Genomic DNA, 19,788 nt, shown 5'->3' with positions numbered 1-19,788 from the left:
CACTCACCTTGCCTTTCCAAACTGAACTACAAGGTCAGCCTCTGTAACCAAGACCTACAGCAGCAGCTTGTACCAGAGTACCTCAGTGCATCAGGATTTAATAATTTTCAGTTCTTTTAACACTAGGACAGAAACACTGCTGTCCAACTCATATCCCCAGCCCAGAGAAATATTTTACCCTAGTACAAGTACTGCCAGTCTTACTAGTCAGAATCTTGACCTCACATTTCTCTCACAGATGCTTTGCCAGCAGTAACACACACCAAGGACATCCATTCACAAGGATTTTATTTTCTTGTAACAAAAATCACACACATTAGAGACATTAATAAAGACAACAAATAAATTAATCTCAAATGAGACTGACTGCCAAAGTGCAAACAAGAGGTGACAAAAAACTGCTTGGTTGGGTGGGAGACTTTCAACACAACATCACCAAAAGTGCTGTCAAAGCTCGAGAGGAAGCAGAGCCACAAAACCTGCTGCTTCTGAGGAGAGAGCAGACAGCCAGGGGAGCCAACCCTGCCTCACCCCCTCCAGGAGGAATGTTTGGTTTAAGACTACAGAAACCCCAAAGCTTACCAGCTGTTAATTAACTTCTGTAAATGTCCTGGCAACAGAGAAGCTTCAAGTGCCAGATGCAAGGCTGCTGCTGCCACCTCACACCCACAGAAAGCCTGTGGCTGAGGGAGCTCTGCAGCACAGCTATGAGATCAAGAGGAGACCTGTTTGCCACAGGACAGGTGAAGATTAGAGCAACACTGTCTATAATGCTTAAGGGATTAGATAGTATCCTAGGAGTTCCTTCTACTTCACATGAAAATAAGTGTTAGCTGTTCCCAGAAATTGGTTCTGACTAGGCCAAAAATTACACATAGCTGTATCGTAGCAGGGAGGAACATTTAGCCTTGATCTGCCTTCAGTCCCTGCCCCAGCCCTGCAAAATGCATTTAATGAAACCAAGTCCTATTTGAGAAGTGTCCTTTGTGCCTAATACACTCCTACATGATTCACGCAAGATTCCAGAAACTAGAAAAAGCCCCCCCCCCCCCAAAAAAATATCAAGCAGCACACGGAGTGCCAGAACATCTCTAAGTCTGTTGACTAGAGGATAGGACACTTGTTTTGCAGAAAGAAGAGAGAAGAATTACATGATTCAAGCTCTAGTAATTTCCACCTTTTTGGAGGAACAAGAAGAGTTGGAAGAGAAGCAATTCTCTCATTGCTGCCAAGCCCCATTAGATTCTGTTCTCTGCCTTTCTAATAAAAGCATCTTGGAACAGTCACTGCTGCACTTTTCTTTTACAAAATAGTATTAGGTGTTGAACTTAAAGGTCACACTGGATGCTGAGGAAGTGCCACATTTAAAACTGACCCACCACATTCCCAGAAAAAACTTCTGGCACTTAATGGTCCAATCTTCAGTCCTTGTTTGTTTCCTTCATTTTCTGCTGGTGTTCTGAAGATGCCAGACAGAACCACAATCTTCCCAAGAGTACTTCAGCACTGAGCAGGACAAGACAATCAGACTACAGGTAGACAAGCCAGCCTGTTTGCACATCACATGCAGTCCTGTCCCACAAAACACAGTTCAAGGTTTTACTGTGGTGTCATGTAGCAGAAAGCACATCCAGTGCAGCCTAGCAGACCAAATTGGGGCAATACAGCAGACAGGATGGTATGCACTGGTTTAGTACCAGTGCAGAAGTTTTTCTAAGACCTGCTTCAGGAGGACAGTCACAACTGCTTCCTTTTCTGAGATGAAGATCTGGAAGGGAGACATTCCTATCTTACTGCAGCACAATGGGGCAGGGAAGCAGAGCCTAAGACACCCTGTAGCCCACTAAAGACACCAGAAGCAGCTTTCCTAGAACCCAGTGGGAGTGAGCACATTCAAATCCCGAGGTTTGATATTATGAGAACGTGGAGATTGTTTCCTCCCTTCTGTGACTGGAATGTCCATTTTGGGTGGCTTGAAGGTGATTGGATTCTCTGGCATCCTAGTAGCTTGAGCACGCATCAGCTCCATTGGGGACGGTTTCTGGGCACCCTTATAGGACTGGATGGTAAATCCTCCTGATTAAAAAAACAAATAATCACAGTAGTAAGATCTAGGAAAACTAGCCAGGTCCTCTCCTACTGGTGCCAGGAGTGAGCAGTCACACTCATGTCCAACAGTGCAGAAAGCCTGTGCAAGACCCAGCAGCTTCATGTCCTCTAAAGCCTATTCCACATCCATGGCTGGCACTTCCCCTTTCAGACAGCTTTCTACTCCACTTTCTCTGCTGTCACATTTGCACCCTGCCCTTCCAGTGCAGCTGAGTGCAAGTTATTTCTGCTTTCAGATCCTTGGCATAGGTTTATATTATAGCTGCTTTATATTTATGCACAAACTATATGAATAGCACACATTCACAAGGTGGTCCTAGAAAGTAACGAAGCGAGCAGGATAAGGCTTGAGAAATAGCAAATTTGTTGCATTACAGTTGTCCCCCAGCCCTGACAGGACAGGAAATTTTTGAGGGCATACCTGGATCATTGGTGGATTTCTGGATGGCTTTAGGTCCAAAAAAGCTCCATCTTTCTGATGGCAATTTGTCCCCAACAGCTTCCGTGGCAAAGTCTGGGCCAGCAATAGAAGTAGAGGATCCTGAACTAAACCAACTCCTAGGGAAAAAATGTCATTGAGATGTATAAAACACGAAAATAAACACTTCACGTGGCTCACTGCAACAAGAACTTTACGTGTAGTTATCAGGGGCAATTTAAACAGTTTTAGTATGTTTTTTACTACCCAAGATGAAGACATGCATGATCGAGTTTGACACACTTTCAACATCTGGATCCATCCAACACAAATCCACAGCAGGCTCTGAATGTCACCCCTTAGTCCCTCAGTGGATAAGAAGGTTCTGTGTAGCAGCTCCCACCTCAGCATACTGTAGGAAACCAAAGGAGGCAGTAACAGCATACCTGGTTTTATGCTTGGGAGAGGAGTGGGGAGTGCTGCTTGGAGTGGACTGAGCAGAAGAAGTTTGTTTCTCATCTTTTGTCATCTCTCCACTCTGCATTTTTAGTGTCTGTTAGGAGAGGCAAGACAAACACAAAGCAACATTACTTAAATACAAGACATAAGGAACAAGCAGACAGTTTTATTGCCAAAACTGGAGAAATCCTTTACCACCTGTGATATAAACAATTAAGTGTCACTTTACCTGAAGCTAAGCATAGTATTACAATGTTTGTAACTCCCCCAAAAGCTTCACTCCAGATACAACTCCTTTGGAAATATGTTCAAAACATGCTCCAGATGAGAGGAAATAAAATAACACCTACAGCTCACTCTGCAGTTCAGAGTCACTACCCAACAGCAGTGCACTGCTTCAGTACCAGCACCCACAGGGAGTGGATGCAGCAGAGCTTAGACATCAGCTCAGCTACCAGCTGAGACAGCAAATATAAATGCCAAAGCAGCCACTTGTCTGCAGCACTTTCCAGAGCCAAGTTTTCAGTCCTACAGATTCTCTAATGAAGGTGAAACCAGGCCTCTAGAGCACTGAGGTAAAGTGCATTTGAAAAGTAAACCTGGTTACAAGAAAAACAGGAACTGGGTGTATATGAACCAGGTTATTACACATCAAGCAGTACAAACTGAACTCTGAAGAAGTCACTTGAAGGGCAGTTACAGTTCAAATGCCAGCTATGCAGCCACCTTCTCAGAATGTTTCCTGTGGCTATCCAAGCCACACTGATGCAATTCACTGACACTGTTACTGCAACTTTGACCTCGTGGGAATCCACTTGGAGAGTTCATTATTAAATTCCAACTACAAACTTACTGTGAGCCAGAGAGCTCATCAGGAACATACTAATTAAAAACCTTTGTCTTTATTTTCAGTAAGAGGTGAGCCCAAATTAAATGGTTAGCTTCCACATCAGATATGCACAGTTCACAAGTTCTCTTGGAACAAAGAGTTACAACAATTAACTGCAGAGGACAACTGAAAGAAAGGAGATTGCAGAGAGATGGTCCCTCTTGGAAAGATGACTGATGTCTGACATGACTGGGAAATATGACATTTCAGAAAAAAAAAACCCATTTGTTTCAAAAGGATCAATGTTAACACTAACATTTTAACATGGGTAAACTTTTTTTATGCAACAAATTCTTCAAATGAAGCACTTTAAGTAACATACCACAAAAATCACATCACCAGACAGGTGTTAAGCTACTGCACAACACAGATGGAGAAAGGCAATGCAGAACAAGCCTTACATGCACTGCCTCAGCTACTCGGTGATACTTGGTCTCCTCAGTAGTGAGGCCTTTATGGGGGGTGTAGCCAGCATCTCTCAGCCCTGCCTGCTGCTCAAAGCGCTGAATGCTCTCCTGAGTTTGCTCTGGAACAGACAACAGCACATGCACAAAGAGGTATCAGCAGTTCTGGCACACAAAGGCAACTTAAGCAATCAAACATAAGACCTGTGTTCCATCATTCATACCTACAAGTTGCAATAGTTGATAGGCAGTGAGGTGAAGCTGATGAGAAATCCTGACTTGAAAACCACCCTGAGTCACAGGGCTCTGCAAGCAGATCACCAGAGGTATTACAAGTGCCCACACCTGTAAGTAAAGCTATCTTACCCAAAAAGCTGCATTACTCCTAATTACAACTTCCTAAATCTAGGAGATCTCACTGAGCTGGTCACCTTCAGTGGCCCTCCAGACTCAAGGAAGTTTTTCTGGCTAATAAAGAATGATGTAATCTGAAACGCTGCCAACCTCAGCTGATCTGACAGTCACAGCCTTGCAGAACAGGTGGTAAAAACTCCCAATGATTCTAAATCAGGTAAAGTAAGCACGTTCAGCCAAATACACAGAGAGCATCTAATACACTGGTATCAACTTCAGTTCTGAAAAATAAAAGCACTTTGTTCCTCTCACTAAGATGTTCACTCCCTAATGGAACTTAAAGTCAAAAGTAATCAGAGCATGAAAAGACTACTGGAAAAGCCCAGTGTCTTCTTCAAAACAGTTAATATTTTCCATATTAGTGTTATTTTCAGGGATAGGGCACTGCATATGAGAAATCCAGAAGACATTTACCTATTTATTTCCAACTTGTAACTGAATGTGTTTCCTGGGAGGTGTAAGTTTGGAGCTCCTGACTTCTTACCTCACAAGAACATTTTTAGGCTATCATGGTTTTAACTATGATTAGCATTTCATCATTAGAACATGGGCTGCTTTCCAGCAAGGTTCATATTCCTTAATGGTATTTTCTGACATAATTGTTATTTTTGAGAGAAGACAGAAATATGTAAAGCTATTAAAAAGGACTGCTGTGAAAATCTGTAAGTCTTTGGAAGCATTGCTTGGAGGAAGATGCTCAGATCTCAGCTTCCAGAAGAAGAGGCATCAGGGACAAATTAACACACAAATTAATTCCTCTTGCTGCAAACAGGCATGGCCTCTCTGCAAGCAACTGACACACTTTGATTTTAAAGCATCCTAATTTATACAGCTGAGGGTTTTTTAAAGTGTTACTGTTAACAATACAGCTGCTGCAGCTATTAACCAACATAAATACCAGCAAGTGCTCTATTAACACAGTATGTCAGTTCTTCACACCACTCTGGTTAATTTCAGAGCTTTACCTTTCATTCAGAAACAGCAAGTTAATAAGCAAACATAGGGTAGCAGCAGCCACCACTGCACTCTAGCACTACAGTGTCCTATCAGCAGACAACATACCCTGCACACCCCCCTCATCACCCACTTCCAGCACCTGCAAATACAGAGGTTGTAAGTGTGGCCTACTCCCTAGTTCCTTGCTTCTTTCTACAAGCATCCTCAAAAAACACTCATCTAGTTCAAGAATTAGGGTCTGAACCCATAAGTTGTCCAGCAACCCTTGAGGCATTACCAACCTGGAGCACACTTGTGAGCCTGCACCCCATTCACCACCACATTAAAGGCAAGAGTTCTTACTTGTAATGAGAGAGTTCATGATGATGTGAGTGGCCTTGGCCTTCACCACAGGGACCCTGTTCACGCTTTCAGTGGATGATGAAGGAGTCATGGTGGGTGCATTCATGTCAACATCCCCTTCCTCCATCTGTGGGGAGAAAGCAGGGAACAGTTTAGGATAAGAAGTTATCTCAGCACCCTGCCAGGACACATCTTTAATGACTCAAATGAGATGCAAGGCCAAGCTGCTCCAGGAGCCAGCCTTCATCCCACGGAAGAAATTCCTATATGCTGTTCTCACTACAACCCAGGAATGTTCAGAGCTTGAACCTTGTAATTCTTAATAACAAGCAAGCAACTCACATCCAACAGTTGAAAACCTACCAGGCTCAGAGCCAGCAAGCTGTTAGTCGATGTACCAAAAGGTTAACAGGGAAGAAAACACAAAGTATCTACTTCCAGTCTCATAAATACAACCTGGACTTCAAGGTCAACTGGGCCACCCTTCGACAGACAGCTCAGAAACACAAGCTGTTTACAGAATCACAGCCACATTGAGCAGAATCTGGTGTCTAGATCTTGTTCTCCCCCTCATTCCTCTTATCAATTTCTTGCACAGTGTCTCTCTCTAATCGGCCATAGCTCCACCACTGCTCACAAGAACCCAGCAAAAAGAACCAGATAACAAATGCCAGAAAACAAGTAATCGTGTAAAACAGACTGCCTCCTCCCAACACAGGAGTTAATGTTCCCTGACAGGGTAGTTGTGCCATAACACAACTTTATGTGTTCTTCCATGACAAGGATTTAAAACCAAGAGGAGATGAAAAGCAGAAGTTAAGCTCAAAGGGATACACAGTTATTTACTCCCATTCAATAATGTTAGAGAACCACATGTAAACTTAAGAGTCCTGCACATGGTCATTTTGTAGGACAGGGACCTTCAAAGACCATCAGTACAGCTCCCCTGCTGTGGGCCAGGACACCTTTCACTAGATGAAGTTGCTCAAAGCTTTGCCCAACCTGACTCTGAACACTTCCAGGGACAAGGAATCCACAGCTTCCCTGGGCTCCTGACTCCAGTGTCAGGAGTCTCGCCACCCTCTACTCCTTTTGCTTTGGTTTAATTACAGCGGTTTCACCCATTAACACCTCAGTAAACAAGGAGACTCGCAGAACACGCCCATCTGAACCACATTTCACCCTTCCAAGCGCCGGGCCAGGCAGCAAACCCATCCCTGCTCCCTTCTTCCCTGCACCTCCCGAGGAGTCCCTGCTGCGGGAGGGTGCGGGGGGGCAGCGGGCCCAGTGCGATGCGTGGGCCGGGCAGGAGGGCTACCAGGACATAACAGGAGGCAGATCGGGCCCTACCTTCGAGAGCTCCTGGTACTTGCGGCCGGGGATGACGGGCTGCTTCCAGAGCACGTTAGCGCAGAGGTCGGCGGGCGGCGGCGTCATGGGCGCCGTGTCCTCCAGGGCGTCATCGTAGCTGAAGGCCCTTCGCGGCACACCGAGGGGTAGCGACATCTTACCGGGGCGGGCCCCGCCGCCCTGCTCCAGCGCTGCGAACACAGCGGGGTCAGCACTCAGCCCCGCGGCTACCGGGACAGATGGGGAGCGCGGGGGTCGGGGGGACCTTACCGGGAGCGTCCGGCTGCCGCGAGCTCATGGCGGCGGCGATGCCTCGGTTCGGCTGAGGCTAATGGGGCCGGCCTGAGGCTGACGGGGCCCGGCGAGGAGCTGGGGATGAGGGCCCGGTCAGCGCCATACCGGGCACCGACCGCCCAACCCCGCGGTCCAGGGGAAGGACGAGGGGGCGCCCCCGCGGGAGCGCTCTTATAGTGCTCAGATCTCGCGAGAGCTGCCGACTGCGCAGGGCACGCTGGGAGTTGTAGTCCTGGCCCGGTGTGGCCGAGCGGAAGGGGAAGGCGCGGGGCGGAGGGACTCGGGCTGGGGGCGAAGTTGCGGCCACACCGACCCCACTACCTGAGCCAGGCACATGTCCTGGTGTTTGTGGTGGGCTCTGTGGACAGGTCACGCCTGCTGACAGCACGCCAGGAGCTGCACACACTGCAGACCATGGAGGCCTGGCTGCCCCTGGTTGTGCTGGCCAAGAAGCCCGTGGGTGATGAGGGATCATCTGTTCCCACATCTTCCCCTGGCGCTATTCCCAGCACAACCATCCCTTCCCCGAGTCCCAAAAGGAAATCGTGTTACCCAAAATCCACCAGCTCTTGCAAAAGCTGTTTTCAAGGGTCCTGTTTCCTCCAATCCTTATCAAGAGAGACACCCCCTGCTACCAGTGCCCTGGGTAACACCTTTCAGAACACCTGGCAGCAGCATGTAAAACCCCCGAGGGGAAATACATTCTCCAGGGAGATGCCCAAGCACATGTCTGGTGCTGCTTCCCATTATCAGCAGGTCTCTACTCTGAAACCTTCTGTACAGTTTCTCCTTCCCTTTGTCAATAACAGGCTGATCACTGCCCTGCCCCCCAGCAGCTTGGCAGGAAGGAACGCCAGGCCTGGTCTTTGGAGCTGAAGGCAGGAAGGTGTCTGGGGGGGAAGGAAGCAGCACGTGGCCCTGCTCCAGCCTCTGCTTACAGGGAAATCAGCAAAAGCCCAAGTGCTGCCCACACCCCACAAGCCCCCAGCCCCATTGCTGCAAAAGGTGACACGTGCCTAATGCCCATCTCTGCAGGTAGGCACAATGAGCCCTCTGAAACAGGACAGCACCAAGAGAGAGCCCATGAGCAAGACGTTCATGCCAGCCTGAAAGAGAAATTTATTTTAAAAAAGCAAAAGAAGTGGTGGCTGCCACAAAGAAAGGGAGCAGCACAGCACATTCAATCCCAACCAGCCAGAGCCAAGAATCTTTTGTGCCTGGTTATAACTGTCTGACTAATGAAGGTCTTTCCTTCATTGCCAGAGGCTTTGTGTAGCTCAACTTGCAGGCACTCAGCCTGTGATGGACTGTCACCTGTCTGCCAGTTCCCACTCAGTTCATAAAATGGTTATGTCAAAACTGCACTTGCAGGCAAACCTGAGCAAAAAGAGGAGTCACTGTACATCCATCTTTTCCTGCTTAAGTGATGCAATGAAATCCTTGTACTCCTCAGGATAGAAATTCTTGTACACGTTGATTTTTCTCTTAATCTGCTTGGGGGTATCTTGGTAGTAGTTCTTCTCATCTAGAGCCATTTCCTGTGATAAAAGAAAGGTAAATCAGAGGAGTGGCCGCAAGAGCAAACACTAAACCAGCCCAACAACACTGAACAGGCCCACCCCAGGCAGCTGTGATCAGTGCCTGACTCAGACCAGGACCTGGCCACAGCTCAAAGTGCTGCTTCCTGTTAACAATCAGCTGCCTGTGAAACAGGATACAAGGCAGAGAGGATTAACAACTTCCACCCTGCAGAAGAGCCAGGAGGGAATTGCTCTGGGTGCTCCTCCCTCTGGGAAGCTGGTTCTTACCTTGTAGTTCTCCCCATGGTTCTGTATCATGTACCGCACGTAATCAATGAGGTCTCGTGACAGCGTGTTTGACTTCTTCTCGGGGAGACTGGCCTCATATTCCATCTCTAGACAGAGCACACAGACACCATGAAGCAGGGCAGAGAGGAAGGGAGGCAAGCAGCACCCAGCCTTTTCCCAGGATCAAGCCCCACCAGTACAGCAGGAGGAGCTGGGTCCTGTAGCACAGCTCAGCTCAGCTGCTCACACACACAGGGCTGCTTCCCAGAATGTTCATGCAGGAAAACAAACAGGACACCAGCCCTCTGCATGGGCTGCAGGCACCCAGGACTGCACTGGGGCTCCTCTCCAGCTCACACCACAAGGACCAGAGCCTTCCTGCCCAGGCTGCAGAGCATGACTGTTCAGAGCTGCCCAGCCCACCACTAACACACACAGGGTACTGCAGCCACACACCAGCACGTTTCAGAGTCACAAGAGCTCTCCTGGAGACACAGGTAAAAATACTGGGGGAAGAAAAAAAAAAAAAGGGCCAGCACACAAGGGAAAAGGGAATTCAGGAAACCCAGAATACAACTGAAAGGCAAAACTGGCTGCTGCTGCTGCCAGAGGGAGTTCTCCTCTACAAGCCTGGACAAGCCTAGAAGCTGTTACGGCCAGTCTCACAGCATAAGAAAAATAACTCCAGAAGGACTTGGGAGAACCTCAAATGCAATGGCAAAGGTGCAGCTGAGCAGGAAACCCATCAGGGCTGGTGGTGCTGACGTGCTGGCAGGGCAGGGCAGGGGCAGCACTGACCGTTCACCACGTAAGGCTTCCGAATGATTTTCCCTCCTTGTTCCCGTCCATCGCTTTCCACTTCCATCCCCTGTGTTATAGGAGAGAGAAAGCAACTCAAGAAAAGCTCATTTAGAAGTGAACTGTGCCCCTCTCTGTTGCTCCCAAAACTCCAAACTGCTATACAACAGCTGAAAGCACCAGGAAATCTCAGCTGGCATAAGCAAAGTGTTATTTGCACCATTAAGGTAACCCACGAGCAAGCCTGCTGCTTGAGCAACACTGTGTCAGCAGAGACAAGTGGCAAACAAGGTCACTTTTTTTCATAAGTATGATGTTTCCTGGGGCCACCTTTCACTTGGGAGCAGTGCTCACTGGCACAGGCAACCAGGCTGGTGCTGCTGTACACAAAGAGGCTTTCTTTCTTATCAGAAGCAACTCATCTGCAGCATTCCCAGCCCCACCTCTCTCTTGCAAATCTCAGGAGGTTGACTGACATTATTTACAGTTACTCCAGAGTAAATTATTTCCCTGTGACACCACAGGTCATTCTCATGCCAGGATCTTGGCAAGAAAAGTATATTAATACAAATCAGAAACCCATCTGCTTACAAGGACCCCCTGACTCGTGCTCCAAGCCAGGCTGCTCTTTCCCCAGCTTTTCCCAAGCTTGGCAGCGTGTCCTGGACAAGGTCTGACCTTCCACCCCCCACGAAGGAGCAGCCCCAGCCGAACCCCCCAGGGCACATAACCACACTTACCAACATCTTCTTCTTGGGGATGGGCACGGCCTTGTTGGGATCCTCGGCCAGGCCCATCTCGGCCAGGTTCTGTGCCACCGACTTGGCGGGATCCCAGGCATGGCGGATGTGCGAGCTGCGGGGAAGAAGGGCACCGGCATCACTGGCTGCGTGTCCCGCTCCCCACAGACGAGTATCCCTCGTATGTCCCCCACAGACAAGTGTCCCTCGTGTGTCCCCCTCCCCACAGACAAGCGGCCCCCAGCACCCACGCCCAGACGGCAGCGGGCCCACAACCACGCAGGGCCCCGCACCCCCCGTGTGCCCACCCACGCGGCCCTCACCAGGCGATACGGGGGGCGGCGCGGCGGCGGGCGCTGCGGTAGAGCCGCTTGCGGTTGAGGTTGTAGGAATATTTCTGCCGCCGCGCCTTCCCCTTGGCCTTGGGCATCGCTGCACCACGCCGCGGCCTCCGCCCAGCGCCGGGACGGGAAGGGAGGGGAGGGGCCTCGCCGCGGGGCACTACGGGAAGTGTAGTCCCGCACCCGCCGCGCTACCCGCCCTGTGCTCCCCTGAGGACTACAACACCCAGCATGCCCCGCGGAAGATCCCCGCCATCCCCTGCTCCCTCCAATTGACCGCCGGAAGCGCCCCGCCTCCTGGGTACGGCGGCCGGGAAGGGCGGCGGGTGGTCACCTTCCCTGCGGGCCGCAGCTATGGCGGCCGGGACTCCCCCGCCCCTGGGCCCCACCCCGCTGCCGGTGTTCGCCGAGGAGGGCTTCAAGGAGAAGTTCCTGCGCAAGACCCGCGAGAATCCCTTGGTACCCCTCGGTGAGGGCCTGGAGGTGGGGGAGGATGGTCCGGGGCGGCGGGGACCTCTCGTAATCCCGGAGCCGAGGCGCTGGGTGCAGGGTGCTGCAGGGTGTTGGCGAAGCGGAGCTCATCCCCGGGGGGAGGCGGCGGAAAGAGGCCTGAGGTCCCCTCAGCCCGTGTCCCACTCCTCCGAGCCTTCCCTGCTTCTCACCTCTCCACAGGCTGCCTCTGCACTGTCGGCGTCCTGGCTTACGGACTGATCAGCTTCAAGAGGGGCAACACCCGCCGGTCACAGCTGATGATGCGGGCACGTATCCTGGCTCAGGGCTTCACCTTCGCGGCTCTCCTGGGAGGCATGGTGGTCACAGCCATGAAATCCAGGAAGTGAAACGAGGCGAGAGAGGAGCTGCGGGCAAGGTGGATTCTGGCTGCAGATGGGAGTTGAGTGGTGATGTCGTAGTGGAGTTGGTGTCAGAGAGGCTCTGTGTTCCAGAGTGCTGAAAATGTGGCTAATACATCTCTGTGATTAACCTGAAATATGAGCCATGGCCTTTTTTGATTCCCTGTGAGGTTATTTTCCTGTAACACCAGAGGTTGTGCCTCATCAAGGCTCTGCACCCGTCAGACTTCTTGTCTCTGCTTGGTGTTGTCAGAGTCTGTTAAATTGTGTCCTGGGGCTGAGGTCTGCACCGAGGTGTGGCCTCAGGTGGTACAGCAGCATTTGAAGAATGAGCTGCCAGGTAGGAACTCTTGTTTATTGTTTGATCCTGGCAGGACAGAGTTCATAAGCAGCAGGTCTGTTGTTTGGGGAGAATATGTAATTGGTTTGTTTGAAATTGGTGAGTAATAAAGTGAATTGCAGTGAGTTTCTGACTGATACTGGATTGCCAAGCATTGAGAAGCCAGAAGAGTGAACACTGTAAAAGGAAAGGGAGCAGGAACAGCTGCCTCAGTGCTGTGCTTATGTGAGCAGGACACAAGAAATGTCCTGTGCAAACAGCTTGGGAACTCGTGCTTCCAACATGGGGCCTCACTGCATTCCCTGGGACACACTTCAGCTGCTGTTGCTGGGATCAGTTCCAGTTGCTGAGGAAGTGCTTTGTTCCCAGAGGGAGCTGCACTGCCTGTGTCATGACAAACATCATAGGGGGCTCCAAGTTCCACTGTTGGATCTTTCAAATCATACCAGAGAGGTTTGGTGAGCAACACAGCTTTGCTTCCCTCTGTTAGAGCCGCAGAGAGGGGTGGAAACGGGGCCCTCAGGTCTGTCTGCTGTGTGGCAGCCGTGGCTTGCAGCTCCCTGTAAGCTCCTGTGGCCTTCCCTCTCCTGTTTTTTCCTGTAGGATGTGGTTCTGCAGCCCCCTCCTTTCCACTTTATAGTTGTGGGTTCTCCCAAACACAAACGTGTGTTGCTGAAGCTGAAAGATGACAGTGCCCTGTAGGATTGGAGATGTTGGTTTATTGTAACAGGTAATTTGAACAGTGACAGGTACCAAAGCTGAGGGGATGTAAAACAGCTGTGGGCACAGCTCCCCGGGAGTTGCCCCTGCCTGACATTGGGTGCACAGCATCTGGGGAATTCAGGGGTCTGGCTGCTGGTGGGAGCTGAAGGGACAGAGTGCAGGGGAGTTCCCTGTCCTCAGGAAGCAGCCAGAGGCTCTTCCTGCTGCTCTGCAGTGAAAGGCAGACGCAGGCAGCCAAATCCCAAGGTATCTCACATTGGCATCCATCCTGCACCACAGCAGAGCTGCCTACACATGCTGGAGGTCAGGGGGACAGAGCAGGAGCCATCAGCCTTATGGACAAGGCCAACCCCAGCACCGAGTGACTCCTGACACACTTATTTTCCTTTTCTACCCCAGAGCCTGGGGTGCCCACTCACCCCAAGAAGCCTGTAGGAGGGCAGGTGAACTTCCTGACCCGTGGAGCCATAGCTGCAGAACAGGAGAGCTCTGCACGCAGTTGAGCAGGGCTCTGCCACGAGGCCTGGACACACATTTTGCAGCCTTTGCTTTGTGTCCCCCCAGGCTGCTGCTGCAAACCCTTCCCAAGCCCCTGGAGGGTCAGACCCAGGGCAGAAGCTCAAGGCTGCCCCACAGCAGGGTGCACACAAGCTCACCCCACTACCCAAAATTTCTGCAGATCTCCAGGGCTGGGCCTCCAAGCCAGAGGAGCTGGTGCTGGCCCCACCCAGCAGGAGTAAGATGGTGTTTGGGCTGGAAAGCTGTTGCCTTGCTGGGTGGGGAATGGGACTGGAGCATCTCCCTAGGTTGCCTTAGGTGTGCAAATACTTTGGGGGGGCAGAGAGAAGCCACAGAGCAACTGCAGGCAGATGTGCACATTGTTCTCCAGGGACAGGACAAGCCCCAGCACAAGAACTGCCTGATCCTGCCCTGGACCTATGGGTTAGGAAGCTGGGAGCTCACCCTGCCTCACAGCAGCTGGACCTTCCTGCCTGCTGCCCTGCAACCTAACAGCCTCTGTCTCCCCTCTCACTAGCCAGGGAAAGAGCAGAGCCAAGGGCCTCCAAAGCCTATGACACCACAGCCCCAACTGCTGATATTCTTGGGGGAAGGACAGAAAACATCCTGTTTGGCTACATGGATGGATGGGACACAAGACACTGAAAGTACTGCTCTGAGCCTCACCAGCTTTTTGGAGCTCACAGCCAGGCTGGGGAGAGTTCTGCTGGGCTTGGGGCAGTTTTGGCCCAGCCTGGTGCCTGCACTCACATTCCTCAGACCCCACTAGCCTGGCAGCATTACAGTGTGGCTGTGCTCCCTGCAGGACCCAGTGGAGTCAGGGTTGTTCCCTCCACCCTCCCATCCATGCTGCCAGCTCTGGTTTAAACCTCACTGAAAAGGTGGATGGGAGCCCAGGGTGCCACTGGGGCCCCTGCCTTGTGGCTAGGACATGGGGCTGCCATGGCTGCAGCTGCTCAGTGCCAGGGCAGCTGCAGGCAGGCTTATTCTAGGTGCAGGGATACGGAGGGGAACAGCAGGCTGGGTGTTTCCCCTCTCACTCAGTGAAGACCCTGGACAGGACCCACCCTGCAGAGCCAAGGCCAGGGGCTGCCCCCCTAAACTCACCTCTGCCACCCATTGTCACCTCCTGGGGAAATGCCACAGTAATAAATAAGTGTGAAAAGAGACCAATGCACCTTTTAAGCAAAGGAAAACCATGGGGAGAGTTACAACTCAAGCACAGCCAAGGAGGAAGGTGCAGGCAGGATGAAGCCCCTCTGGCTGGCCACAGGAAGCCACCCAGCTGGGTGAGCCCGGCCTTGCCCTGCTGTGCCCCCAGCTGTGCCAGCCAGCAGCTAGCGGGACAGGGGTGTCTGTTTGAGGGAGATGAGCACCGAGCGCATCCGAGAGACATCCTTGCTCTGCTTGCTGCTCTTGGGGTTGAAATCACAGAGCTGGGCCACCTTCTCCCACTCAGAGCCTGGGGTTTCTTCCTTGGACTCCTTCAGGAATGCTTCCTCCGAGGCCCTGTGGAGAAGTTGAGGGTTGTCACTAGCAGAACCCTTTCCAAATAAACCCCTCTGTTTGGGAACCCCTTGTGTCCCCTCCTGCTCCAGCTGATGAGCTCAGTGTCCAGAGACACACGTTGCTCAAGGTTGCTGTTCACCTGCTGCATTCACCCAAGATATCATTCAACCAGGGGCATGAGGCTGTCTGCCTGCTCCCAAGACTTCTCCACCCCCAGAGCTGTCCCCCAAAAGGCACAAGACTCCACAGCTTTGCATCTTCAACCAGGTTCCACAGGGGCATTTCCAGGAGCTCTACTCTACTGCTCGGAGACGCTCACCTGCAGTGTCCTCCCTGCAGGACCTCACTAGGGCCCAGGACCCCCCAGCATCCCCCCTCCCCTTGGTTGGGCATCCAGTGCTGGGGCCAGGACCCCCCAGATCCTGCAGGGCAGGTACAGTCTGTAAGAGGCACATACACATAGCCAATGACATCGGCGTCCGGCTGCTGGTAAAAGGCTTTGTCAGCGATCCTACCCCGAGGTGCAGACAGAGAGAGAGCGCAGAGCAGACAGGCAGGCAGAGGGTTAGAGAGAGAGAAACAGAGAGGGGGTTAGCATCCTCCCAGAGCCTGACCCACACACCACAGCACATGACACCAGGAAAACCTGCTGGCAATGGCAGGGCTGCACAGACAGTGCCCCAACCCTGCCCTATGCAATGCCCACACAAGGGGCACTCAAGCCCTGGGGCCTTTCCCTTTGTGAAAGCTCTGTCCTTGCAGGGCTGGGTCCCACTGAGGGGACGAAGACGCCCGGAGATCTCAGGAAGGCAGCTCTGGCTGCAAAGCAGCACCCATTGCAGCCATGCTGACCCTGATGTACCTGTTGTTTGCCCGGTTCTTCTCCACCTGCTCATTCTGACGCAGGTTCCACTCCTCCAGGTCCTTTTTGGCCTTCTCACGCCATTCCTGCTCAGTCACCTTCGATGCCGCATCTAAGACCAGGGCAAAACAGACTGCATCACCCAGACTGGTACCCACTGGGCCTGCTGGGCAGCCCCTTGGGCAGGCAGGACACCTGCAGTCCCCCACGCCTGTCCCCAGTAGTGTCCAAAAGGTGTCACTGCCCCAGGGACAGCAGAGCTTTGACAAGGGGCACCCATACAGCATGGTGCACAAGACACCTCTCTGGGATGCTGGAGGGCCACTGCCAGGTGACAGACCCCAAAGGCCCCAAATGCCATCCTGGGAGGTGCCATGAGCATGGCCATGCAAGGCCTCGAGTCTCACCCAGCTCCTCCAGGCGCTTCTTCTGCTCCTCCCTCCACTTGCGGATGCTCTCCGGTTCCTGGGTCAGCCGATCAGCCTTGGCTATGGCTGCATAGGCATCCGTGGGGCCATTGGACTCCTGCAGGACACGAGCACCTCACCATCAGCTCCAACTCTTCCCACAGATCAGCTAGCCTGAAGGGCTGCCAGCAGGGCAGGACTCCACACTCACAGCATTCAGACAAGACAAACAGGAGGTAGGGAGAGTGATGGCCCAGGACAACTGGGACGGTGTCCCCAAACAAGCTGCTGTCCCAGCTCCCAGCCCCTCTCACCCACAAGTACTTCCTAACATTCCCCTCCATCATCCACAAAGACTTCCTAACATTTCCCTCCATGATTTCTGCTCCCTGCCAACACAGCTCTCACATCCTCTGGGCAGCCCTACAGCAGGTGACAGCCACCAGCTTTGTGACATCCCCACCACCAGCTTTGGGCTTCCCTGGTTCTGACTCAGGCCGAGGCAGCACCAGGACACCAGTGCAGTGAGAGCCTCCCCAACTCCTCCTGGAACCACCTGCACACTCCTGCCAGGCCCAGCACCTCTCCCAACACCTTCTGCTGGCTCAGGCAACCATCCCGACACTGAGCTCAGCGACGGGATTACAGCTCTCCTCCAAGATCCCAAATCTAATTAAGTCTGCCTTGTTTCTAATGTGATTATCATCCTCTAACCCAAGCATTGGCAGTGCACATGCAACTCTGCTGTCGCAGAGTGGGGCAAAGGGCTTGTCAGGTGTTGGTACAGCCAGCAGAGCTGGGCTTTGAGATCACGGTGGGAGATGAGACCCAGGTGATCAGGCCCCAAAAATCACCCCTGGCCATGGGGCAAGTGGGTTAATGAGCTCCAGCCTCTGCCAAGAGATGCTCCTGACTGCCCTGGAGGCCTCCAGGAGCTACCCAGGCTGGAGAGAAGGGACCCCATGGGGAATGGACAGTTTGTCATCTGCTCTTACAACCTAAGCACTCACTGAGGACACAGGCCACCGCAAACATATCTGTGGCAGCTTATGACAGGCAAGACTAATCTTCCCTTCAAAGAGGGCTGAGAATGGAGCAGCCAGGACTCCCCTGAGACTCAGGCCTTTCCAGTAGCACTATGGCACCCTGTTTGATAACAAACTCCAGTCAGCCCTGGGGGGCAGAGTGCTGGCCCCATACCCACCCAATCCTGCTGAGTACCACCGGGCCAGGGAAGGGAACTGAGCTCTCACCTGAAAGACATCTCCATTGACAGCAGCTCCTCCATTCTGGAAACCAGCTAGAGAAAAAGAAAGAGAAACACAACTATAGCAGCTGCAGGTCATCCCAGAGGGACTGGTGTTCATGAAAAGCAGCAGCTGAGTTCCTGAGGGATGTGGCTGTACTGTTTCCAATCCCAGCATACCTATCCATGACAGCTCCACATATGTGGGTAAGGCCCCACAGTCTTGTGTCCTTGGAGGGATTCAGCCAGCACCTTTCTCTCTACCAGACAAGCCTCTCTGGATATTTATGTCTTTATGGTATTTTCACTATTTTTTAATCTTATCTGAAGCTTAGGAAAACTGTTCCAGGCACAAGGCTGGACATAGCTGCTCTGACAACAGACAGACAACTTGACCAGCCCAAACCCACAAAGAGGTAGGCAGAGGCTGCCAATGGACACACAGAGGTGACCCAGAAGTTGTTGGTGGAGTGCCCAGCAGTGCAGGACTGCAATAGGAAGGGACCCAGCCAGGGACAGAGCCCACAGAGACATTTCATTGTGCTCCATCAGGAGAGAAGGGCAGGTGTGCATGCTGAGGTCCTCAAGAGCTCACCTGGGGAGTGCCCCTAGGATGAGCTGCAAGGTTTGGGTCAGGAATGGGGCATCCACAGCTTAGTACAGCCCCATCTCCCCCCAGACCCCAAAGTACACTGAGACCTTCACCCCAGGACCACAAAAGCAGCCACATATGGGGCTCTCTACTGCTGGGAGAGAAGAGGCTTTGGAGGAGGCAGACTCCAGGCTCTGATCTCTCCCCAGTTATGTTCACAGGGCTCCTTCTGGCCAGCCAGCTGCAGACCTGGGCAGCCACACAGCCACAAAGTAGTTCAGGCAAACACCAACCCCACGGTGCTCGCCCCCACGCTGCAGCTCCAACTACACCCAGCTCCAGCCTGTCTGACTGCATTTACCACCACCCCTGTCAAGAGCTATCTGAGCTCAGGTCTGCCCCTGCAGCCGTGTGCCAAGAGGTGAAACGATTGCTCCACAGCCAGCACAAGGAGGCCCTGTGGGCGTGGGTTAGGGAGGAAGCCTGAGTAATGTGATAGCAGCATCCTTATGTCCAGCCTCTGCCCCTGCAGAGTGGAAGAAGAGGGCCCCTGTAGGGCTTGGGACCACAATGTCGCCAATGGAAATGTCTTCCATTTTGCACTTCAAAGGGCTTTGCTGTCTGTGGGGACAGTGACTCGGCTGTCTTTGCTCCTCAGCTCTGTCTGGATGCCTCTCATATTACCCTAGCTGGGGGCACTGAGACACAGAGACGGAGGTTCATCCAACCCAGGAAACCCAGGCTGACCACATGAGGAAAAAAAATCGCCCCACAGCTGGCAATCCCCAGCTCAGGATTCACCCCACATCTTGGGGCTTAAGAGAGAACCCCAACATCAAGCCCTCTGGGACCAGGCACAGGCCCTTGCTGGGATGGATGCCCACTAGTGAACCCTGTCGCCTGCCCATTGGGGTGCAGCACGGACTCCATCCCCTACTGGGGTGCCCTGCATCCCACGGGGGACGCGAGTCCCACGCGGGATGCAGTCTGGAGAGAACCTCTCCCAGCCCGGGGGACATGGCGAGGCACAGTTACACCCGCGGGGCTCGCAGCCCCTTCCATGCCCGCAGCCAGGCGGGCCCCTGGCCCTGCCCGCCCGGCGCAGCGCGGCGCTCACCCGGTTCCGGCGGGGCCGCTTGCCCGGCCGGGGCGGCGGCCGCTTCACCGTCGGTCGGCCCGAAACCTTCGTCGTTCTCGATGCCCGCGATCTCGCTCTCCTGCTGGGCCAGAAAGGCGGCGGCCGGATCCTCCTCGGCGCCGGCGCCCTCGGACGAGGAAAAGAAGCCGAAGTCGTCGGCCATGGCCGCCCCCCCCGCCCCGCTCCTGCTTTGGCTGCGCGGCTGGGCTGGGCTGGGCCCGACTGGGCGCGGGCGGAGCTGTCACTGCGGCGGCGGGCGGGGCGGCCGCGCTGACATC

At 52.8% G+C, this 19,788-nt stretch overlaps 4 protein-coding genes across 5 annotated transcripts; 1 reads left to right on the top strand and 3 right to left on the bottom strand.

Moving 5' to 3' along the window:
• Positions 1–271: 271 nt before the first annotated feature.
• KIAA1191 (KIAA1191 ortholog) lies at positions 272–7,822 on the bottom strand. Its single transcript, XM_008498662.2, has 7 exons — positions 7,613–7,822; positions 7,343–7,533; positions 5,993–6,119; positions 4,277–4,401; positions 2,974–3,080; positions 2,531–2,667; positions 272–2,076 (listed from the first exon to the last, which is right to left on the bottom strand). The coding sequence occupies exons 1-7, from the start codon at positions 7,638–7,640 to the stop codon at positions 1,868–1,870; spliced, it is 924 nt and encodes a 307-aa protein (XP_008496884.1). The 5' UTR covers positions 7,641–7,822; the 3' UTR covers positions 272–1,867.
• A 909-nt stretch (positions 7,823–8,731) lies between these two features.
• Positions 8,732–11,477, bottom strand: NOP16 (NOP16 nucleolar protein). Its single transcript, XM_030459000.1, has 5 exons — positions 11,306–11,477; positions 10,983–11,097; positions 10,243–10,312; positions 9,445–9,551; positions 8,732–9,174 (listed from the first exon to the last, which is right to left on the bottom strand). The coding sequence occupies exons 1-5, from the start codon at positions 11,410–11,412 to the stop codon at positions 9,031–9,033; spliced, it is 543 nt and encodes a 180-aa protein (XP_030314860.1). The 5' UTR covers positions 11,413–11,477; the 3' UTR covers positions 8,732–9,030.
• Positions 11,478–11,612: 135 nt separating this feature from the next.
• Positions 11,613–12,311, top strand: HIGD2A (HIG1 hypoxia inducible domain family member 2A). The gene is made up of 2 exons (XM_030458999.1): positions 11,613–11,792; positions 11,996–12,311. Exons 1-2 carry the CDS (start codon positions 11,678–11,680, stop codon positions 12,160–12,162), a joined length of 282 nt encoding a protein of 93 aa, XP_030314859.1. The 5' UTR covers positions 11,613–11,677; the 3' UTR covers positions 12,163–12,311.
• A 902-nt stretch (positions 12,312–13,213) lies between these two features.
• CLTB (clathrin light chain B) lies at positions 13,214–19,762 on the bottom strand. Of its 2 annotated transcripts, XM_030459466.1 has the most exons (6): positions 19,490–19,762; positions 17,788–17,834; positions 16,535–16,652; positions 16,128–16,239; positions 15,723–15,776; positions 13,214–15,265 (listed from the first exon to the last, which is right to left on the bottom strand). In XM_030459466.1, exons 1-6 carry the CDS (start codon positions 19,671–19,673, stop codon positions 15,094–15,096), a joined length of 687 nt encoding a protein of 228 aa, XP_030315326.1. In that variant the 5' UTR covers positions 19,674–19,762; the 3' UTR covers positions 13,214–15,093. The 2 variants fall into 2 exon arrangements, with proteins under 2 accessions (XP_030315326.1, XP_030315327.1); XM_030459467.1 differs by lacking the exon at positions 15,723–15,776 and having other exon boundaries at positions 19,490–19,757.
• Between the last annotated feature and the right edge of the window lie 26 nt (positions 19,763–19,788).

Source organism: Calypte anna, chromosome 13 (genome assembly GCF_003957555.1).
Source record: "Calypte anna isolate BGI_N300 chromosome 13, bCalAnn1_v1.p, whole genome shotgun sequence".
NCBI lineage: Eukaryota > Metazoa > Chordata > Aves > Apodiformes > Trochilidae > Calypte > Calypte anna.
The sequence above is the reverse complement of the archived record's forward strand: the minus strand, read 5'-3'. Positions and strand labels throughout refer to the sequence as shown.